We start from the raw sequence: 19,016 nt of genomic DNA on the forward strand, positions 1-19,016 counted from the left end.
GTTGCCTCACTCCTGAACAATACTCAAGTCACAAGCCTGTCTACAAGTGAGATTTAAATAAACAACATTTGCACCCAAATTAGCCAGAGAAGAATAAACATTTTAAGACCTTTTGGCTGTCCTAAGAGAGAATAAGAGGCCTTGCTATACATCTGAAGAACTAAATTGTCTTAATTGCATCCTTGTGCAAAATAAAGCATTACATACAGAAGAGAAATATTTTTAAGTGGATGGAAAAATCCACTGGGTTAAAGGAATACTACTGTCAAGTTAAATGTGTCCCTGCATTTGTGTGGTGCAAAAACAAGCTTTAATAAAACTGAAGAGTCTAATAGGAACATTTCCATGAATTTCAAAAATAACAGTAATGGAAACAATCTCATAAAATAAGTAAACCTCTCCCTTCAATATTTGCAAGTCAAGTATTACAGCATTAATTTAGGGCCTGGGAATGTGAAAGTAACTATAAATTATGAATTAAGTGCTTTGTTCTACAGTAGGAGAGGCCAGGTTTTAAATTCCTTGTCTAGCCGTGGCTCCTTTTATTTCAGTGCCACTGCTGGGATGCAGAATTTAGCCCACCTAAAGACCAGTTTAAGAGGACAAATTACCTGATATGATACTCACCCACCAGGTTTCCAGTGGCCCATAGCACATATACAGAAGAATACCGGACTTGTAAGGAAGACTTATTTGGCATGACGCTTCATACCTACTCCAGGATGTTTTCTTAACCCTTAAAAAGATTCTAAATATATTAGTTATGGATAACTTGACATTGGTCTTACAAATGAAGAACATGATATGCAAAGTTCATCCAAAGAAGAAGGTACCAGGGCCCCGTGGCTGTGCCCATTACACTGTTTTGCCACCTGGACTGTTTGTCCCTACACTGGGCTGTGCCCATTTGAATTTGTCAAATGTCTGAACACCTCTCTAGGACGTTTTTCTACCAAAAAAAGAATACACTGGCATTAAAGCATGATGAAACAGAAAAATAAATAGATCCTCCCAAGGTCTAAATAAATTTACATTGCTTTTTTGGGATTTGTCAATAGACTTAAACTCTGTAAGTGGCCATAATAGGATATGATCAGTTAAGATCCGGGTGAGGTATAACAGGATCATGATTGACTGAAGGTCAGAACTGTATACAGAAGATTAAAACCAAAATACCACCAGATTGCTTCAGGACATGCAGGAGCTGATCCTACCAGGATATGTTTTCTGTTTCCATGCTTCTGAAAAACAAGGCAGACAGGACACAGGATTTCCTTAAAATTTGTCTTTCCTAATTTCCCAGATGTCTTCCAAAATCTGAGTATAGGAAGAACTGAAAAGCAAAAAAAAAAAGGCAGTAAAGTTCATTCTTGCCTCAGTCGAGACCTCTGACGAGGTTGTTAAGCTGTTAAATTGTATGGGGCAGATCTTGTACGACGGGAAGTTACTTGGCAATGATTCTGTAGATGAAGCAGCTACTATAACTTGTTCATAAATAGACCTGGAAGCCCTGCATCCAAACTTTGTTCCTTATTTACTCTACAGCAAACTGCTCAGGGAGAATTAAAATGTATTCTGCCTCATATCATCAGGCCTCAGAGAGCAGCTGATCCCTTCCATTGCCTTTGGACACACACCTGGGGATTGATGCCCACTTACCTGGTCAGCAAAAACCTTGGTGGTTTCCTCCAGCAGCAAGAAAATCTCCTTCACAGGAGGGAAGGAGGGAAAAGCCCAAGCTTTACCGTTCTTCTGGATAAGAGCTAACCATCACTGGTGGTGCAATTGCAGCTGGCAAAGACCTGGGGACAGGGGTGTCGAAGCTGCCCCCATTAGGAGCAGAAAATCTGGTAGAAAGCAAATGAGCCTGGTGGATGGCACAATCTGGAAGGAGGGCAGGGGGGTGTTCATCTTGAACAGAAAAGACCTGCAAGCATCAGTACAGTGTTGGACATGTGGTGGTCAGAGAAAGGTGCCTATGACACTTTGAAATAAAACTTCTGTGAAACAAGATCCAGAGCACAGTGTGAAGACTCAGCAGGTACACAGGTGTCTCCCAGTTCATTAGGCGAGACAAACATGGACAACTTAGAAGTTATCTCGGTTTTTAGGCACCTCCTTTCTCTGCTTGCTGGTTCCTGCCTATGCTCTGATCACTTTTCCACAGTGTGTTTTCTCTGAGAATTCCCCATTCATGCTGTGCTAAGAAATGACATACGTGCATGGTGCCTGTCTGCTTGCAGAAACCTACACCCATTAAATAATAACAGGAGAAACCCCCACAGGCACACTAGGTTCCTGTTACTTCCACTTAGGGCCAGTTTCAAAGGCAGACCAAGGTGGCAGCCATCTATCCTAGCAAGAAACCCTACGTGCTAAAACTTTTACAAATGTGAAATTAGCCACCTGCAATAACTGTTGTAAAATTGTTAAATTAGTAACAGGGATTATTCTCATTTTTTGCTGGGATATCAGGGAACTAGCACGGAACAGCAGTAAAAAAGGCTCCTACATAGTCCAGAAAATAGGTTAAACCAAGTGTTGCTCCCGCAATGAAATCAGAAACCTTGCTGAGTTCACTGCAGGGCGGCCGCGTGCGAGGACTTTAAGTGTCACCCTATATCCCCACTGGAATAGTACAACAGTGAACAGGAAAAAGTGATCCATTTTTTAATGCCTGCTAAAAATTAATCCGGCATGAAAAGAATTACAAGTCACGAGATGCCACAGAAAACTGGAATGTTTAAGCTTAATAAACCCACAGTTTGCAACCCTGTTTTTTTTCCAGTTTGAGGCGTCAGATCTTCCACACACATGTCAGTGAATCCTCTTTATTTAATTTAACTAAGTGCTTGAAAAGTCCCCATCAATAGCACAGCTTCACTCAAGCATGTACTGTATCACAGAAGGATCCACTTCTTCTGCCATCAGACCAGCCTGCAGATTTTGGATCGTTGCTTTTTTCCCCAAACGCTGTCTCCAGAGGACAAATGCAGCTACGATCTGTGACTGCAGGTTGTGCGGGTGATTGACTTTACATCGATAGATGTCAGTATGGGACAGACCCAAGCACAGAACGATATGCTCCCATTCGGGTCCCAGTCTCCTCGCCAGTTTGTTCAGCTGCTGATCTGTTGGTGAAGTCTTCGAAATACATGGTGCAATTTCAGTTATATCTGTAAAAAGAAAAAGAAAATGCACACACATGTCACTAGGCAATGCTGCAAATAGTAATGTAAAACCTTGTCAAAGGAGGGAATAAGCAAAGCTGAGGTGAAAGAATTAATTAAAGAAACAGAATACATACTCACCTAGAAAAAATAATGACATAATCAACCAGAAGATTAATTAGAGGAAAACTAATGCTCAGTGGACTGTACTAGGGAGCCTTGAGGTTTTGGGTGTCAGTAATCCACATATCAGAATTCTACTTCAAAGACAAGACTTCCAAAAGTAATTATAGATTTTGGGGTAGTGAACAAGAAAGGTTTCTGAGGAACATGTTTCCAGCAGCCAACGCCCTCTGAAAGTCAATCTGCTTGCACCAGCATGACGTAGTGACAATTATGGGACAAATAACACCTTATTACTGCTGTTCTGTGACTCTCTTTGTAAACTTCTGAAATAACTTTGACTCCTTAGTTACTAGGTATTACTCTATTTTTTTGCTGAGGGCTGTTCACAGGAAATTCTTCTGTCTCCTAAGATGCTACTTACCCTTTGTGCCCTGTTGTACCTGGCAAACTCGTCTTGAGGAGACCAGCTTTGGGGGCTTTTCTTCTGTTTGAATGAACCCACAAGCACAGCTCAGGTGAATCCAAACAAACAGGGCATCAGCACCGTTCCCCAGTACAAACTATGTTTTATTATCCCTCATCCCAGTTATAGTAACATTCTCAAAACCAGGCATATATGTGTGTTGTGTTTTAACCCAAGCTAGCAATACAACCACGATAGCTGCTCACTCACTCCCCACCCCTTCCCCATCTACAAAGAGGGGAGAGAATCGAAAGGGAAGGGAGAAACTTGGATTGAGATAAACACAGTTTAATAAAATTACAAAATACTAATACACTACTAGTAAATACACATATAAAATAGAAATAGAATATAAAATAAAAGCTATTCAATGCAATTCCTCAAAAACTCCGTCCACACTGAGCAGCCGGTCCCAGGAAGCAGCACCTGGTCCTGAACAGCTGATCCCAGAGAGAGAAGAGAGAAATAGGCAGAAAGGCCCAGAGGCCTCTGCAAAGGGTGGGATGGCAAAAGGCTGAAATACAGAAAGTCCCAAATAGAACTTCCCTGCATCGGTCTCTGTCCTGGCTCTGACAAAAAGAGAGAGCAAGAGAGACAGAGACCAGAAGATCACAGCTCTCCTTAAATATGAAGCACGATGCTAATGGTATGGAATACTCTTACTGATCAATCCGGATGTCAGTCAAGCTCTGCCCCATCCATGCCCCCGTTCCTCGCTGCCTCACACCTGTGGGCAGAGCACTCAGAATGTCCTTGGCTCTCAGACCAGAGCAATTAAAAACATTAACTCTGTCACAGGGTATTATCTCTTGTTCCCAAACTAAATATAAACAATGACTGTGCTAGCTATGAAAAAGAAAGGTTTCTAACTGCAAGAAGAAAACTAACTCATTTTCAGTCAAACCAGCACAATGTGCCACAGCCCCATTCATCTGGCCTCCTTGAAGCTGTTGTCACGAGAGCGCGAGGAAGTCCCATGGTCCCTCAGAGACTTCTGCTCACTGTCCGTTAGTACTGCCCAAGTACCTAATATGCCCCAGAATGCACCCTTTATCTGAGAAGATGTTGAGCATCGAACTGGCACCCAAGTCACGGAGGACAGGATCAATACAACTACCAAAGCAGCTTTCATGGGAAGCATTAAGGTAGCTGTAATTATCAGCAGTAAAAACCTCTTAGGGACCGAATCAAGTATTTCTTATAAACACAAGTGATCTCTTTGTGTATTCCCTATGGTAATCTGAACACTAAAAAAAAAAAAAAGCAGTGTTAATAGCAGAGTGAGAATATAGTGCTATTCAGAAACATGCTGTATGGGATCCATCTCACCTAACTACATTGGCCCCTCCTGTACTAAGTATACTAGGATTAATTATCACTAAGGAGAGAATTAGGGTCTTCTAGAATTCAATCCATCTTACTGGAAAGAAGATGTCTGAAATAATCAGATTAATTACTCCTCTAAACATGCACATTTCCACATTTCTCTCCATTGACTGTAAAAGGAGCACTGGGTATAAGCTCAGATGTTGATGTCAATGCTGTGAACACCCAGCACTGATGAAACAACTCTCTGCCTGTAAATTCAAACCACATACCAGTTGCTTTAAAAAGGTGCATTTAGAAAAGCAGCATAAAATATCTATAAAGATATGAGATATCTACGCTGGGTTAAGAACTGGCTGGAGGGCCGGGCCCAGAGAGTGCTGGTGAATGGGGCTGCATCTAGCTGGCAGCCAGTCACTAGTGGTGTCCCCCAGGGGTCAGTGTTGGGTCCAGTCCTGTTTAACATCTTTATTGACGATTTAGATGAGGGGATTGAGACCATCATCAGCAAATTTGCTGATGACACCAAGTTGGGAGGGAGTGCCGACCTGCTGGAAGGCAGGAGGGCTCTGCAGAGGGATCTGGATAGACTGGAAAATGGGCTGATTCCAATGGGATGAAGTTCAATAAGGCCAAGTGCCGGGTGCTGCACTTTGGTCACAACAACCCCCTGCAGCGCTACAGGCTGGGCACAGAGTGGCTGGAGAGCAGTCAGACAGAAAGGGACCTGGGGGTACTAATTGACAGGAAGCTCAACATGAGCCATCAGTGTGCCCAGGTGGCCAAGAAGGCCAGTGGTATCCTGTCCTGTATCAAAAATAGCGTGGTCAGCAGGACAAGTGAAGTGATCCTTCCCCTGTACTCTGCATTGGTGAGGCCATACCTGGAGTATTGTGTTCAGTTCTGGGCCCCTCAGTTCAGGAAAGACATTGAAGTGCTGGAGCGAGTCCAGAGAAGAGCAACACGACTGGTGAAGGGACTTGAGCATAAGACCTATGGGGAGAGGCTGAGGGAGCTGGGGTTGTTTAGTCTGGAGAAGAGGAGGCTTAGAGGTGACCTCATCACTCTCTATAACTACCTGAAGGGAAGTTATAGCCAGGTGGGGATTGGTCTCTTCTCCCAGGCAGTCAGCAATAGGACAAGGGGACATGGGCTTAAATTCTGCCAGGAGAAATTTAGGCTGGATATTAGAAAGAAATTCTTTACAGAGAGAGTGGTCAGGCATTGGAATGGCCTGCCCAGGGAGGTGGTGGACTCGCCGTCCCTGGAGGTTTTTAAACTCAGATTGGACATGGCACTTAGTGCCATGATCTAATAAATGGACTAGAGTTGGACCAAGGGTTGGACTCGATGATCTCTGAGGTCTCTTCCAACCCCGTCGATTCTGTGATTCTGTGATTCTGTAAAGATACCCTTCAATAAAGATACTCTTTGATACCCTTTGTGATGAAGGGCTGAAATGGTCAACACAGCCTGCAATTGCTGCTCTACTTTTGTTGCTAAAGACACTGCATCAAAACAGAGCAAAAATATCCCCAAGAAAATGCTAATTATAGCCTGTCGGTCTGAAGTAGCAGACTCCTTACAGAAGAACCGCGTTGCAAAATCTAATTTATAGCTCCAATATCACGCTCACAGTCTCCACTACTGCAGAACAGCAACACCAGAAACCACCACTCCTTCATTTTATCAAAAGTAATTTTTTTTTTTTTTTCAGAGAATACCCAGAGTATGCAAATGTTTGTACAATTTAAGCCCAATCATATGTAAGTATTATACAAAGCTGCTTTGAGTAAAGGCAAAATTGCCTTCTGAAGAGTAGTTAGGTCCCTTTGATCTTTCTGTCTCCAGATTGCCAAAGGAACCTGGGACAAGTGGCTGGTTTGGGGATGTGGCAAAGGATGAAGAAAGCTGAGGTGATACTGGTGGGGCTGCCCTATGCGGCCACATCAGAGGTGACACCAGCTCCACAGGTAGGTCAGGACAAGGGAGTGCCTTTCATGAATACAAATATTTGAGAATAAATAAAATTTAAAATAAATATAGCTACCCGGTGCTGTCACCAACACCACTTTTTGATGTTAAACCCTTGTATTGGCTTATGGTCAGCTTCTAAGCACAAAGCAGCGTGCCCAAAGGAGCGTTACCTGCCAGCCTGGGCTTTTTGCTCTCACACTGGAATTTTTATACTTCATGTTCACTAGCGGAATGATTTTATGATACTGAAATGTGATCAGGCAGGGAGGCCTAACAATAATACATGTCAGCTTGTCCATCCAGCCTTTGATATTAGGCAGATTTTTTTACTACAACAAGTATCTTGCCTTTAGCCTGTTATCAGCCCTTTAATAAGAATAAGAATAAAACCCATCCAGGAAATCTTTTCATCTTAGGCTAGCATCTGATTCTAATATGGATGCAGGAAAATTCTGGGACAGAAGCCAAATGTTAAATTTAATACAAAGGACTGTTATTTTAGTCCCATTTTATTTTCTGTGATAGCTCTTTTTCAGCTCTGATACAAAGTCACTGAGGAAAACCTGAGACAAGTATTACATGATGGGCAATATTAGTTAGAGGTACAGAGAAATATTTAGTCAGATCTTTTAGTTATCACAAATGTAAAATCACAAAAAGATTTGGATCTGTTCTAGGATTAATGCCACTTTTAATTTAATAAACATAATGGCATTTCAAGTAAAAGGGAAATTAGTTTTCTGTGCTCAGCACCCAAGCTGCTTTGAACACATTGCAAAAACATTACAGACGCCTTTTTTCAGTTATGTTTACTACAGGCCCTCACTTAGAATCTCCATTTGTCAGGAACTGCCTGAGGGAGGTAACAAGATCAGAGCAAAAGTGTCAGTTACGCAGATCCTGCAGTTGCATTTGAAAGGTATGTTTAGGATGCTTCGACCTCAATTTTGCAAAAAAATGTAAAGCTCTTCTTGCTTTAAGTGGATCCAGTGTGGAGGTGTATGTGCTTATGTTAGATATATTCTTCAGCTTAGCAAAATGAGGACAGTGTGGTTACAAACTGTAAGAAGCAGGGTTCGGGGCACCATTGGAGCATATCAAGGGTTTCCCCAGAGAAGCTGATTTGTGGTGTGGTCGCCTCTGGGAAGGACACGGAGTGAAACACCATGTCCAGCTGTGGACACGGTCTATGACGTGAAGTGCCAGAGCCACGTGCTGTGCAGATTTAGGGGCTAAAGTCTTGCTGCTCACACTGAAGCCACAAAGTCCCTGAGGAACGGGGAGCAGACGACTTTGTGCTGGGGAGTGAGCCAGCCTGGTGCAGAGCTGCTCTCCTGGGACCACTGGCCAGCTCACTAACCCAGCGCTTGGGACGTGACAACCCCCTTTCTGTGGGTTGGAGGTGGAGAGGACTCTCTCCACCCTGGTGCTGGAGCTGAAATCCACCCAGAGAAAGACCCACAGCTCCTTGTATCCAAGCTGCAACATAAGGCAATGCGCTTCTCCCCATCTCCAGCTCTCGCTGGTCAAGGAAGCTCATCCACCCTAAGCCTTTATCCCAGCTGTCCCAGTCAAAAAAACAGGCGATGTTGACAACTTCTGGCCTGCGTGTGCATGTGTGCTTCCAAGACCACTGCACAGAATGGGAGATACGGCGGTGCTGGTGAGTGTGGACAGGAAACAGAGCTGGATATAAATAGTATCACAGATACGTACCAGACACAACAGAGTAAACCAGATACCAAAGCTACATATGGGGCAAAGGCACTTTTGCATTTCTTTCTCTTCAGGACCTCTCCAGCTTTAAGTAGGAGACTCCAAGAAGATGTTGTAACAATCAGGGGGACGGAAAATAAACTCACCCCAGCTCTGTCCCGCTTGGCACAAGTGGGAGGATGCAAGATAAAGTCCAGTGAAAATGGGCTTTGAATCATTTAAAGATTTTTGCTTTCTCATCACCCTCTCTAGGTGATGAAAAAAGCTGAGATCATCTCTTAGATTGTCTTGCGTCATGGGAAAATCTTTATCAGCATTGAGGGACTGACCTCCCGCCCTCCATGCTGTTGGAATGCAGGGGGGAGCAAGCGAGCTTTGCTCCAACACAGGATACAGCAGCAAAAAGTGCTGAGGCATTTTTTGGTGATCTGCAAAGTACCCACCTGATTCTTCAGAACTGCTGACAGCCCAAAGTGCCTTATGGTTTTGTCTAAAGCACCCTTTTCTATGTAAGTGTGACCTCTCTGTGCATCACCAAAAGCATCTGTTGGAGTTTCAGGGAGTCTTCTCCCTTATGCAGTCAATACATTTTTACATCATGCAACACAAACCAAACTTCTAGTATTTTGCTCTTTGCTGTGTAAAAGTGACTTTGATGGAGATGATGTACCTGAATCCAAAATGCTGAAAAAGTATCCATCAGCTGCTGCCTAATTCTGCAAGGACAACTCCACGGGCAGTTCAGGAGACAGTTGGAGAGCCAGGGATACAATGGCCCACCTCTTATCTAGTAACTATCTAATAAATCTGTCCTTTGGGAAAGGATGTTCTGGGGACTGGTGTTTGCTTCCAGTACTGCCTCTGTATTCTATCCACTTAAATTACCATGTATAATACATGCTCGTTGGATAAGAAGACAGAAGCAGCCCTGAAAGAGGAGATGGGAACCCTGGTCTCTCTGAGCTGCACACCCTAATGCTGAGGCCCACAGTCATGCTCCTCTTCATTCCCTTTCTCCAGATAAATAATTTCAGCAAAACATGTAAAGGGTGGAAAGGGTGAAGAATGCTTCCCAACCTTTAGAATGGAGCCTGGTAGAGAGAAAACTCTCCTGGGAATCAAAGGCTACACTGAAACAGAGTAAAATTGAATGCTAGAGCCCTTTGCAGATATAATGCTAGACAAATGCTCTAACTTTTATATAAACACATCAGAAACAGGTAGGTGATTCTGGGGTTCAGATCCTGCCTAGCTGGAATGGGACTGTAAAAAGGAGTAATCACATAGGTATGTGTCTGGCCCCAGCATCTCCTGCTGACAGGTGTACAGAGTCCTTCAGTGATCTGGACTCAAATCACTAACTGTTGTTCACTTGACCCTCTTACCACCAGATCCTGCTCATAATTTCTGGAGAGTTCAAAGCAAGCGTTTCAGAGCCCTCTTTAATTGTCTTTCCTGGCATCTGGAGTACAGTTCTTCCCTGAGAAGCGCTAAACTTAGATCAAGCAGTTCCACAAGCAGCAAACCAAAAAAGTCTTGTTTCCCCCCCGGTTTGAGTTCTACAGTTGACTCATGCTTCAGGACTTCTCCAGCTGCTTACTAATTCTCAAGATACTAATGAAATTGCTCCTCTCTGCAACAGCAGCTAGGCAGCACTCTTGAATTTGGCCAACAGGTTCAGAAAACTACTAGGGGTAGACACAAACACACAACAGCCCGCAGCGGAGGAGCACAAAGCTTTGGTTACTACAGGATATTGTGCTAAAATGGACTTTGAAGCTCCACAGAACTGTTGTGGCTAATGTGCTAGCAGTGACATTTGAGGCACATCAGGTAAAGGGAAACACATATAATAAAGAACCTAGTGCTAGAGTCTGTTTCCCTCCAGCCCCCTCTGGGCACAGAGTACTTGTTCAACTAGCCTGAACCACAGACACAGCAGTGGGTACTGAACGGGCACGGTCATGGTTGCCAGACTGCCTGCTGTGTGTTTTGGCAGCTGTGTTATGTTCCAGAAATTATTTAATGACTGGATGTCACAATAGCAAACGAACTTGCACTTAATCAGGTATATTTTCTTTAAAGTGGAACTCCCTTGGCCTCAGCACAATGGTAGAAGTGGGTCAGGAAGGAGAACAACACTTGGTGGATCAGGTTGGGACAGGCTTTTAAGAGCACTGAGGTGGGGTTGCAGAACCTGAATTGGAAGGTGTGTAATACTCCCAGTAATGGAGGGATCAGAGACCTCTGAGAGTTGCAGCCCCCTTACAGAATCATAGAATGTCCTGAGTTGGAAGGGAGCCACAAGGATCATGGAGTTCAACCCTTGTTCCTGCATGTGACAACCCCACAGTTCACACCATGTGTCCGAGGGTGTTGTCCAGTCTCTTCTTGAACAGTGTCAGGCTTGGGGCCGTGACACCTCCCTGGGGAGCCTGTTCCAGTGCTCCACCACCCTCTGGGTGAAGAACCTTTTCCCTTGAGCCACCAGAAATGGTGGATGACAGGGAAAGCAGAGATTAATTGTTTTGAAAGAATCCCAATGGATGCTGTAAGTCACTGAAGTCAAAGGGCAGATCATGGTGGAGGTCCTGGAGAGAAGGATGGAATAAACAGAAGGTGCTGGATAACTGCATGGGGCGGCTTGGTTCAGTTTATTAGAAAATGGGATGGGAGGTGACAGCGGGTCTCCATTTGTACAGCGCTCTTCTGCTTTCTTGTTCAGCTGTTCTCACCCAACCTTGCTCTAACAGGCCAAACTGCAGGCAAATGCCTGCCCCCTTCCTACAGCACATCCAAATTCATCAGCTCTAAGCCAACCTGTGGCAATGAACAACTGGTGTGCCAGATGAAAAAGTATCACTCCAGATACACGACACTTGGCAGGCTTGCGTACAGAGCACAGCACTTACACCCTCCCGTGCAAGTTAAAAGATTATCATAAAGCATTATAAGGTTATTTAGTTGCTGTGAACTTTAGAAGGGTCTGATTCAGGACCTGTTTAAACACAAAAGCTCAAATAGCTCATCAGTGAAAAAAGTGGAACAGGCTATCCAGAAACCAACCCCTACTATACAGTTTGGGTGTTGTTCTTTTTCTTGTTGTCTTTGTTGCTAATTAAACAACGGTCTGATTCAAAGACTGGGAAGGGAACATTAGTGTTTTGCAACACCTCCAAATAATCATGCTCCAGGGAACATGGAAAAATACTTCTCTTCTATATGTCACCATAGACATATCTTTTCTATACATCTGCAAATAGCACGGATCACACAGCCCATCAAAAGTCTATTCAAAACTACTACGGTTTGCCTCTTGGTGTCAGCAAGTTTCAAAAAGCATTTGACTGAGGGGTGAGAAAAAATTGAACCAAATCCTGTACTGTTTGAAGCAAGACGGCTTGACTCCATTATAGACATCTTTCCATATAGAAAGTTAATACACTCAGATTAAAATAATGTAGAGAAGCAGATTAAAATAACTTGAAGAAGATGTATATCCTTCTCCTGCCTTTAGGATGTGTGCAGCTGGGTCTCTGTCTCTCCTGCCCAGCACGAGTGACGAGCTGCATTGGTGGCTGCAAAGTAGAAACCTGTGGTAGCTGTTCCACCTCTCTGTGCTGGCTGTCTCCTCTGGAGGCTGTTGCTCACTATCAAAGTGATGCCCATCTCCTTCATCTGAATCAAGGCTATCGGAGGACACCATTTAAGGATGATTGCCAAGCACGAGCTGATCTCTGGTTCTGCTTGGGAGCTGCCTCCTCTTCCTCCCATAGAGCTGACTCGACACAGGGAAATCCCAGTGATGGAAAAACTGCACCTTGGTAGGAACAACAGGCCCAGTTACCTTCCCAAGAATGCCTGTATAAATCGAGAATATACACTATCTTCTCTAAGGTAATCAAAATGAAATCTTGGTCAGTTAAATAGTCATGCTAAACTACAGAATGGAATCTGTACCATAAGCACATTAAAAGAAAAACACCTAAAAAAAGGGTTTAAAAAGTGGCACTTTTTTTTGACTGACTACATTATAGTAAAACAAATTTGACAGAGAATTTTATGATTGTCTGAGAAGGTCTGCAGTGTTGCTTCGTAAGTGCAGGATTGTAAAGTTTCTATATCTTGATAATTTCTGATCTGATGAATGCAAACAGTCATTAATATACAGACTGTGTATGAATAAAACCAACCTCTGTCAATTAGTGATCATTAAACACTTACTCGTAAGTGTACTTTTATCCTGGTAATTTATACTTCCATGTGTTGTAATTAAATTATGAAAGGCACTAATCAAACTGAACGTAAATATGAAATAAATTTTTAAGACTGGCTGCATTCTTCCACATCATGCTGTTTTTTCAGAGCTGTACTAAAAGACTGGAAGTTTTCTGTCTTATTTTAAATAAACTAGAATCTAATACTATGACAGCCAACTTGCAGAATTAATTGTGGGTAGGATCCTGAGTTAATAAAATCTATGACAACTTTAAATGGGCCCCACAAGTGAAACCGAATCTACCCATGGTACCAAATTCACCTCCTTCCTGCCATAAGTTTGCTGGTGTAATTAAAAAGTACATCTATCTTCATTCAATGGCAATTTCTTCTTCTGCGTGAGCTCTAAAGCATCTTGCTTTGTGACATTAAATACATTTGGAGTATTAGGGTAGGAAAAAAAGACAACACAAAATTGTGTAAATCTACAGGCAATTTGAGAGCTCAGATGTTTCTATTTTGGCTCAATACCAGCAGCTAATTCATATATTCTTTATCACTTGCTAATGATTGCCTAGTAGCCGTGGATGTGGCAGCAGACTGCTAAAACCTGAAACATAAACATTCACATTTCATGACAAAAGTTTTCAGTAGTATTCCCGCTATTCAGTTCCAGCAGCTATGCAGTTTTCTCAAACTTTGTTTAATCTGTTTTACAAGTTTTGTACCTCCACAGATCTCTGCTATACTGATGGCCTTCAGGATTAATCCATGTCAAACAGACTGACAGAGAAGTCCCTAAACAAATTCATGCTGTCTTAAGTTTTCATCCTTTTCAAGCCATAGGGAGCAATCCCTAGGTTTAAGGAGTTGAAAGGGATTGGGTTTTCACTTGCTCTTTTGCTTTTTATTGGGAAGAGCAGGGACAAAGTTTCAGCTGCTAATTGTGTGGATATCATTCTGTTTCCCATGCACAAAAATCATTACAAGTCTATCTACTATTTCTCTGCTGTTGCATACCAAGAAATCAAATAATTAATTTCATAAATAAAATGGCAACTGCAGATCCATGTGGGGAAACGAATATCTGTGCAAAGAAAACAAAACCACAACATATATCTGCTCTCTTTTCAAGCAGGATTACCTAAGCATTACAGACAGGACTGGACTTAATCATTCTGTGGTTTTATACTTCTCTATTTTTAGCAGCATTTGATGCTGCTGTAGAAACTGAAGGGGAAGTAAAATGTGTTTGGTATTCGTATGAATTTGTATATTGTTACACATAAATAAGCTATATGCATCAGCACTGAAGCCACAGCTAATGATGGCATCCTTGCAGTGACACCTTTGGTATAAATGCACGAGCAGGTTCAGGGTGCTGTGTTACACTAAGGAAAAAAGAAATATCTACTCAGCTGGGAAGTTCTGAGGAACACCTAAGATTTTAGGAATTATTTGGAAGAACTGCTTACATACATATGCTGAGCATTCAGACCTTGGGCAAAGACTCTTTTCCAAATATGACTTGAAAAGTTATATGGAAAGAAGATGTATGACCATGTTTTGGAAGCCAGATGCAACTAGTTGTTAGACAGCACAAAGCTACCTGATTGCCTGAGCGGAGAGATGAGAGCCTCTGGTTTATATGCCATCGGTCACTCCAAGAGTCAACTCTAGAAATTAAAAAATCAAATTCTGAAGTATGCCAGCAGACTTCTATATGCTTTTGAATGCTCTGCAGTTGTTAGTGAATTCTATGATTCTATGATAATACTCACAACACTTTCAGCCATTAATTACTGGTCTGAGGCACACAGAGCCATCAGTTCCCTCAGTCAAGTTTCTCCTCCACGCTATCACAAACAATAATTAACAATCAGTGGATGGTGGTATGAAGCTATGACAAACATAAAGCACATATATATTTGCATTAGGCTTCTCATGGTTTGATAGGAGGCAAATGTTTACCCGGGTGGGCCGGGCAGCTCTGACAGAGTAATTCACCCACTCTAAGTGCAAAACAAAGACACCTGGAGCAATTAATGATTATTTTGTCAGCCAGGTGACAAACTTATCATGCAACTTTTGTCAGGGGATTGGAAGTTAACTTCTTTTGACAGACACCACTTGAATGCTTATTTCAAATAGACTGCTCTGTCTTTCAAAGAGCTGAGGCAGGTGTTAATCCTACTGCTCTTTGTGTGCAAAAATCACAGCAGACTCCTTGAGATGTTTATCTGCCAAGTACAATAACTGATAAAAATTTTTACTAGCAACTTCCTACCAAGAAATCTTTCTAAAGGCTGCAGCATTTCAACAGTAAAAACATGTGCCTGGACTTCAGCTATGGATGTTCCTTTCATGCAACAGCAAAAATCATACTGCCAGTTTGAAGGACTGTTTTCTTATACAACACAACTAATTGCACATGTTTCCTTTACAGGACTTCAACCACGTATGACAACAAACCATTATATTTAGCATTGATAAAACTGCTCATTCCTCCTAGAGATTTTTTTCTTCAAGTTGGCTCTGCTTTTTGCTTTGGCTTGAGTAGTTAGAAATATCAGAACCGAAGATCTGCAGAACAGATGGAGCTCAGCTGAGAAGAATGCCTTTGGCTGGTGAAGATCTTTGCCTGGCAGGTGTCAAACCAAAATTAATACTGCACATATTACACTTTACCAAGTTTCGTATTTTAGCGAAGTGAGACAGCGTTCCTTCCTGACCACAAACATATATTAATAGAACAAGCCACGCAGAGCGAGCTAAAACAGTACTATCATTATGCTGAATCCACCACTGCTTGGCATTTTTATTTAATCATTTACACCCACACAAAGCAAGTAAACAAAATGCAGCGGGTTAGTTTAGTGTCTCTTTATAGACATTTTGCACAGGTGTAAAAGACTTCCCAAAATGCCATAAGCAACATGGATTTAGAGCTCTCCTGGTTTCTTTTTTTCCTTTTTTTCCCTTGTATCAGTGCTTTAAAGGCTTATGAACTTCAGATATTTTGACATTTGAAAATCCACAAGAAAAAACAGGTATTAAAATACCCTGCTCAGCTACAGCTGGTCGCTACGCCTGGCTTGCCAAGCCTGAAGGGACAGCTTTCCATAGGTGTAAGGAAGGAGAGCTTCAGGTGGCATCATCTGTGCTTCTCTCCATTTCCAGACTGGTGGGAGGCTCTGCATCGCACCCAGCCCTCTCAAGTGCCAAGTCACTTGAAGATCTGAAAGAAACTGATCTGGAATCCCATGGGTGGTTTGACGGATCAGTACTATCCAAAAGCAACTTTAGCTGACTGGTAGGGCAGTAATTTTAGAAGGTCACAGTCATGGGACTTTTAATTATCTGTAAAGCAAATGTGAGATTATATTTGTAGTGTATAAATAAATAAATGAATCAACATTTTCAAACTCTTAATAAAAAATGATGAAAGTCTTAGACGTCTGTAAGTCATATTCATCCCCATTTTGATTTCATTTCCACAAATTCGGTTTGGGGAACTGTCACACCCCCCTGTGAGAAAAAGGATGAAAATGTGAGCGTGGGTGAAGTCATGTCATAAACAGAGGTCCCAATTCGCAGAGCACTTCACACCACCCCGGGTTGGATGAGCGCTCCTTCCCCTCTGAGTCAGCACTGACCTCCCAGCCCACGCGATGTCCTCACCGCTGGGGCTCGCGGCTGCCCTGTGACACGGCTGGTACCGGGGGACACGGGGGACACAGGGGACACGGCACTCAGACCAGCTGCCGTCATTAGAGATCCCAAGACAGCACTGAAAGTAATGAGGTGACTCACAGCTGCAGCCACCGTGCTTGAAGGCTGCGGACCCAATTACTCTTCTACTCACTCAGGAGCAGCATTTTGCCAAAGCAAGTGAAGCAAGTTCAAAATCAAACAAGCTATTAGCAAATATTTGTATTACTTACGGTATTTGTAGAAGATTTAGGCCAGTATTAGTGGGACAATTCACACGCAAAACCTAAACATCTAAAAAAATCTTTTGCTTAAACAATTAACTTTCATGTCTCATGCACACAGAATAATGTTTTCCTTCAGAGTTTTGTAGTCTATTAGTTGCCAGATTTTGATCCAGAATTTAAATTTCAGTCACTTTGGCTTTCGTACACAATGAAACAGAAATAAAAATGTTTTAACATCAGAAATGAAAAGGCTGGAAGATCAGACAGACCATAAAAGATTTGTTTTACTTGGTTTGGGATTTTTTACACAGCTATGCCTAACCTAAGTAAAATTGAAACAAAACCAAAAAGCAAATAAAAAAACTGGACAAATCTATTCCATCCCAGAGATGCAGAAATACAAACGATGCTTGTGTCCCTGGGGGAGTCAAATCTAAAATCTTGCTACAAACAAGAGAAAAGGGCTGTTATTTCCTCGACAACTGTTCCTGTCATCACAGCTGCCTCCTAGAGGTAACAATGGAAACCCAATCCTAAAAAAGGATATTTTTTAAGTAAAAATCTTTTTTTTTCTACAAACTTGTAAATAAAGAGATAAGCATTTTTTGGGTTTTTTAATAATGCTGAAAATCTTAGTGCCAGAACTGTAAACATCAACATCTTCCTCTCCCTTCCTTCTTCAGGTGTAACTGCTATGTGTTGGTTGACTTTATTAAAGAAATCAAACACACCCCACAACGGATCTTCTAACTGATTTCAGTGTTAGACGGGGCTAAATATTTTGAGCTTCAGATTCTAAGTGTTACCCAGTTTTGTGTGTGTGCTCCTCAGAGAAGAGCCGAACGACCTGGCAATGCGAGGTTAACACATTTCTGCAAAAGTGGCCTCAGATTTCCATTTGCAGAAATACACCATACCACATCAACGTATGCAAACCCAACTTTGCCGTGTACAAACCACACAGTGCCCGCCTACCCAGCCTGGCCTTCCACTTGCACTTTGGTGTGTGTAAATATCCTCATGACAGGCACCGAGGGTTCACACACAAGTTTACAAGTTCAAGTGTACAAGACAGATGAAAATTTGGCTGCAATGCTTTGGTTTTCCCTTGTTTTGGAGACTCCAGCTTTCTAAGTCTGTTATACAGCCTAGGAGTTGCATCCTAAAGCCACAGGACTGAACTATTTAAATACCGTTATTGAATGTTTTAGATTGAAAATGAGGCTTCTTGTCTACTCAAAAGAAGTTGACAAGAACATGAAGGTACCACTATGACTCAGGCTTTTTGGGATATCAACTAGACATTATTTAGTGACATTTATACTGTATTTGAAATGTTTGAGAACTTCAGGCACTCCAGGAAAGGTCCTTGCTCGAGGCACCTCAGGATCTACAGATTTGTAAAGATTTTCACTTCCAAAATTGCCAAACAAATGAGGATAGTCAAGCTGAAAACTGTGGAGAGCCTCAATATTTTCAAAAAGTCCTGTGCAGGTGTCCTGTGCAGGTGTCCTGTGTCAGGACAAGAATCCCTGGATCACCAGAAGAAACCACTAGTCCTTTTTAAACAACTCATGTCCAAAGAATTCAACAAAGAGATTCAACAGGCCCCTTCTGTAAATGAAGCAAGGAAAGTAGAAGCAATTTTTAATGCTGTTCTTTGTGCCATGCAATTATTTCCACATGCAAGGAGAGAAACTCAGTCAACCAAGGCCGCCTGTGTTTTTAAGTGCGGCAGGACACACCTTTTACAGGGAACAGAAGTGTGTTTGGAACAGCTGAACATAAGCTTAATGGAATAATTTAAAGCAACGTATAAAAATGTCTCAGATACACAACTGCAAAAAATTTGTAGCCCTGTGAACCCATGGATTGCTATTTTAAAGACAGTTTCATTAAGAAACACAGCTTGAGAATATCTATCAAATAAGATCAGAGCTATATGCGGGGACAGCAGGAGGCAGCTGAAGCAATCTGCAGCACAGCTCTGGTGCTCATCGGTCTCTGACCCTGAGAAAAAATATAATTACTGCATGAGTACACATATTAGACCAAAAGAGAAAGCCTAGGAAAAGACAAAAC

General features: G+C 42.3%; 1 protein-coding gene across 1 annotated transcript in view; it reads right to left on the reverse strand.

Moving 5' to 3' along the window:
- Positions 1-2,657: 2,657 nt before the first annotated feature.
- Positions 2,658-19,016, reverse strand: part of CRADD (CARD and death domain containing adaptor protein) — a 79,924-nt gene continuing 63,565 nt past the window's right edge. Inside the window, exon 3 of the mRNA XM_082043606.1 lies at positions 2,658-3,176. Coding sequence (XP_081899732.1) covers positions 2,881-3,176 — 296 coding nt within the window. The 3' untranslated portion in view covers positions 2,658-2,880. The remainder of the gene's footprint in view (positions 3,177-19,016) is intronic.

The sequence above is a fragment of the Streptopelia decaocto genome (assembly GCF_964273445.1).
Source record: "Streptopelia decaocto genome assembly, chromosome: 1".
Lineage (NCBI taxonomy): Eukaryota > Metazoa > Chordata > Aves > Columbiformes > Columbidae > Streptopelia > Streptopelia decaocto.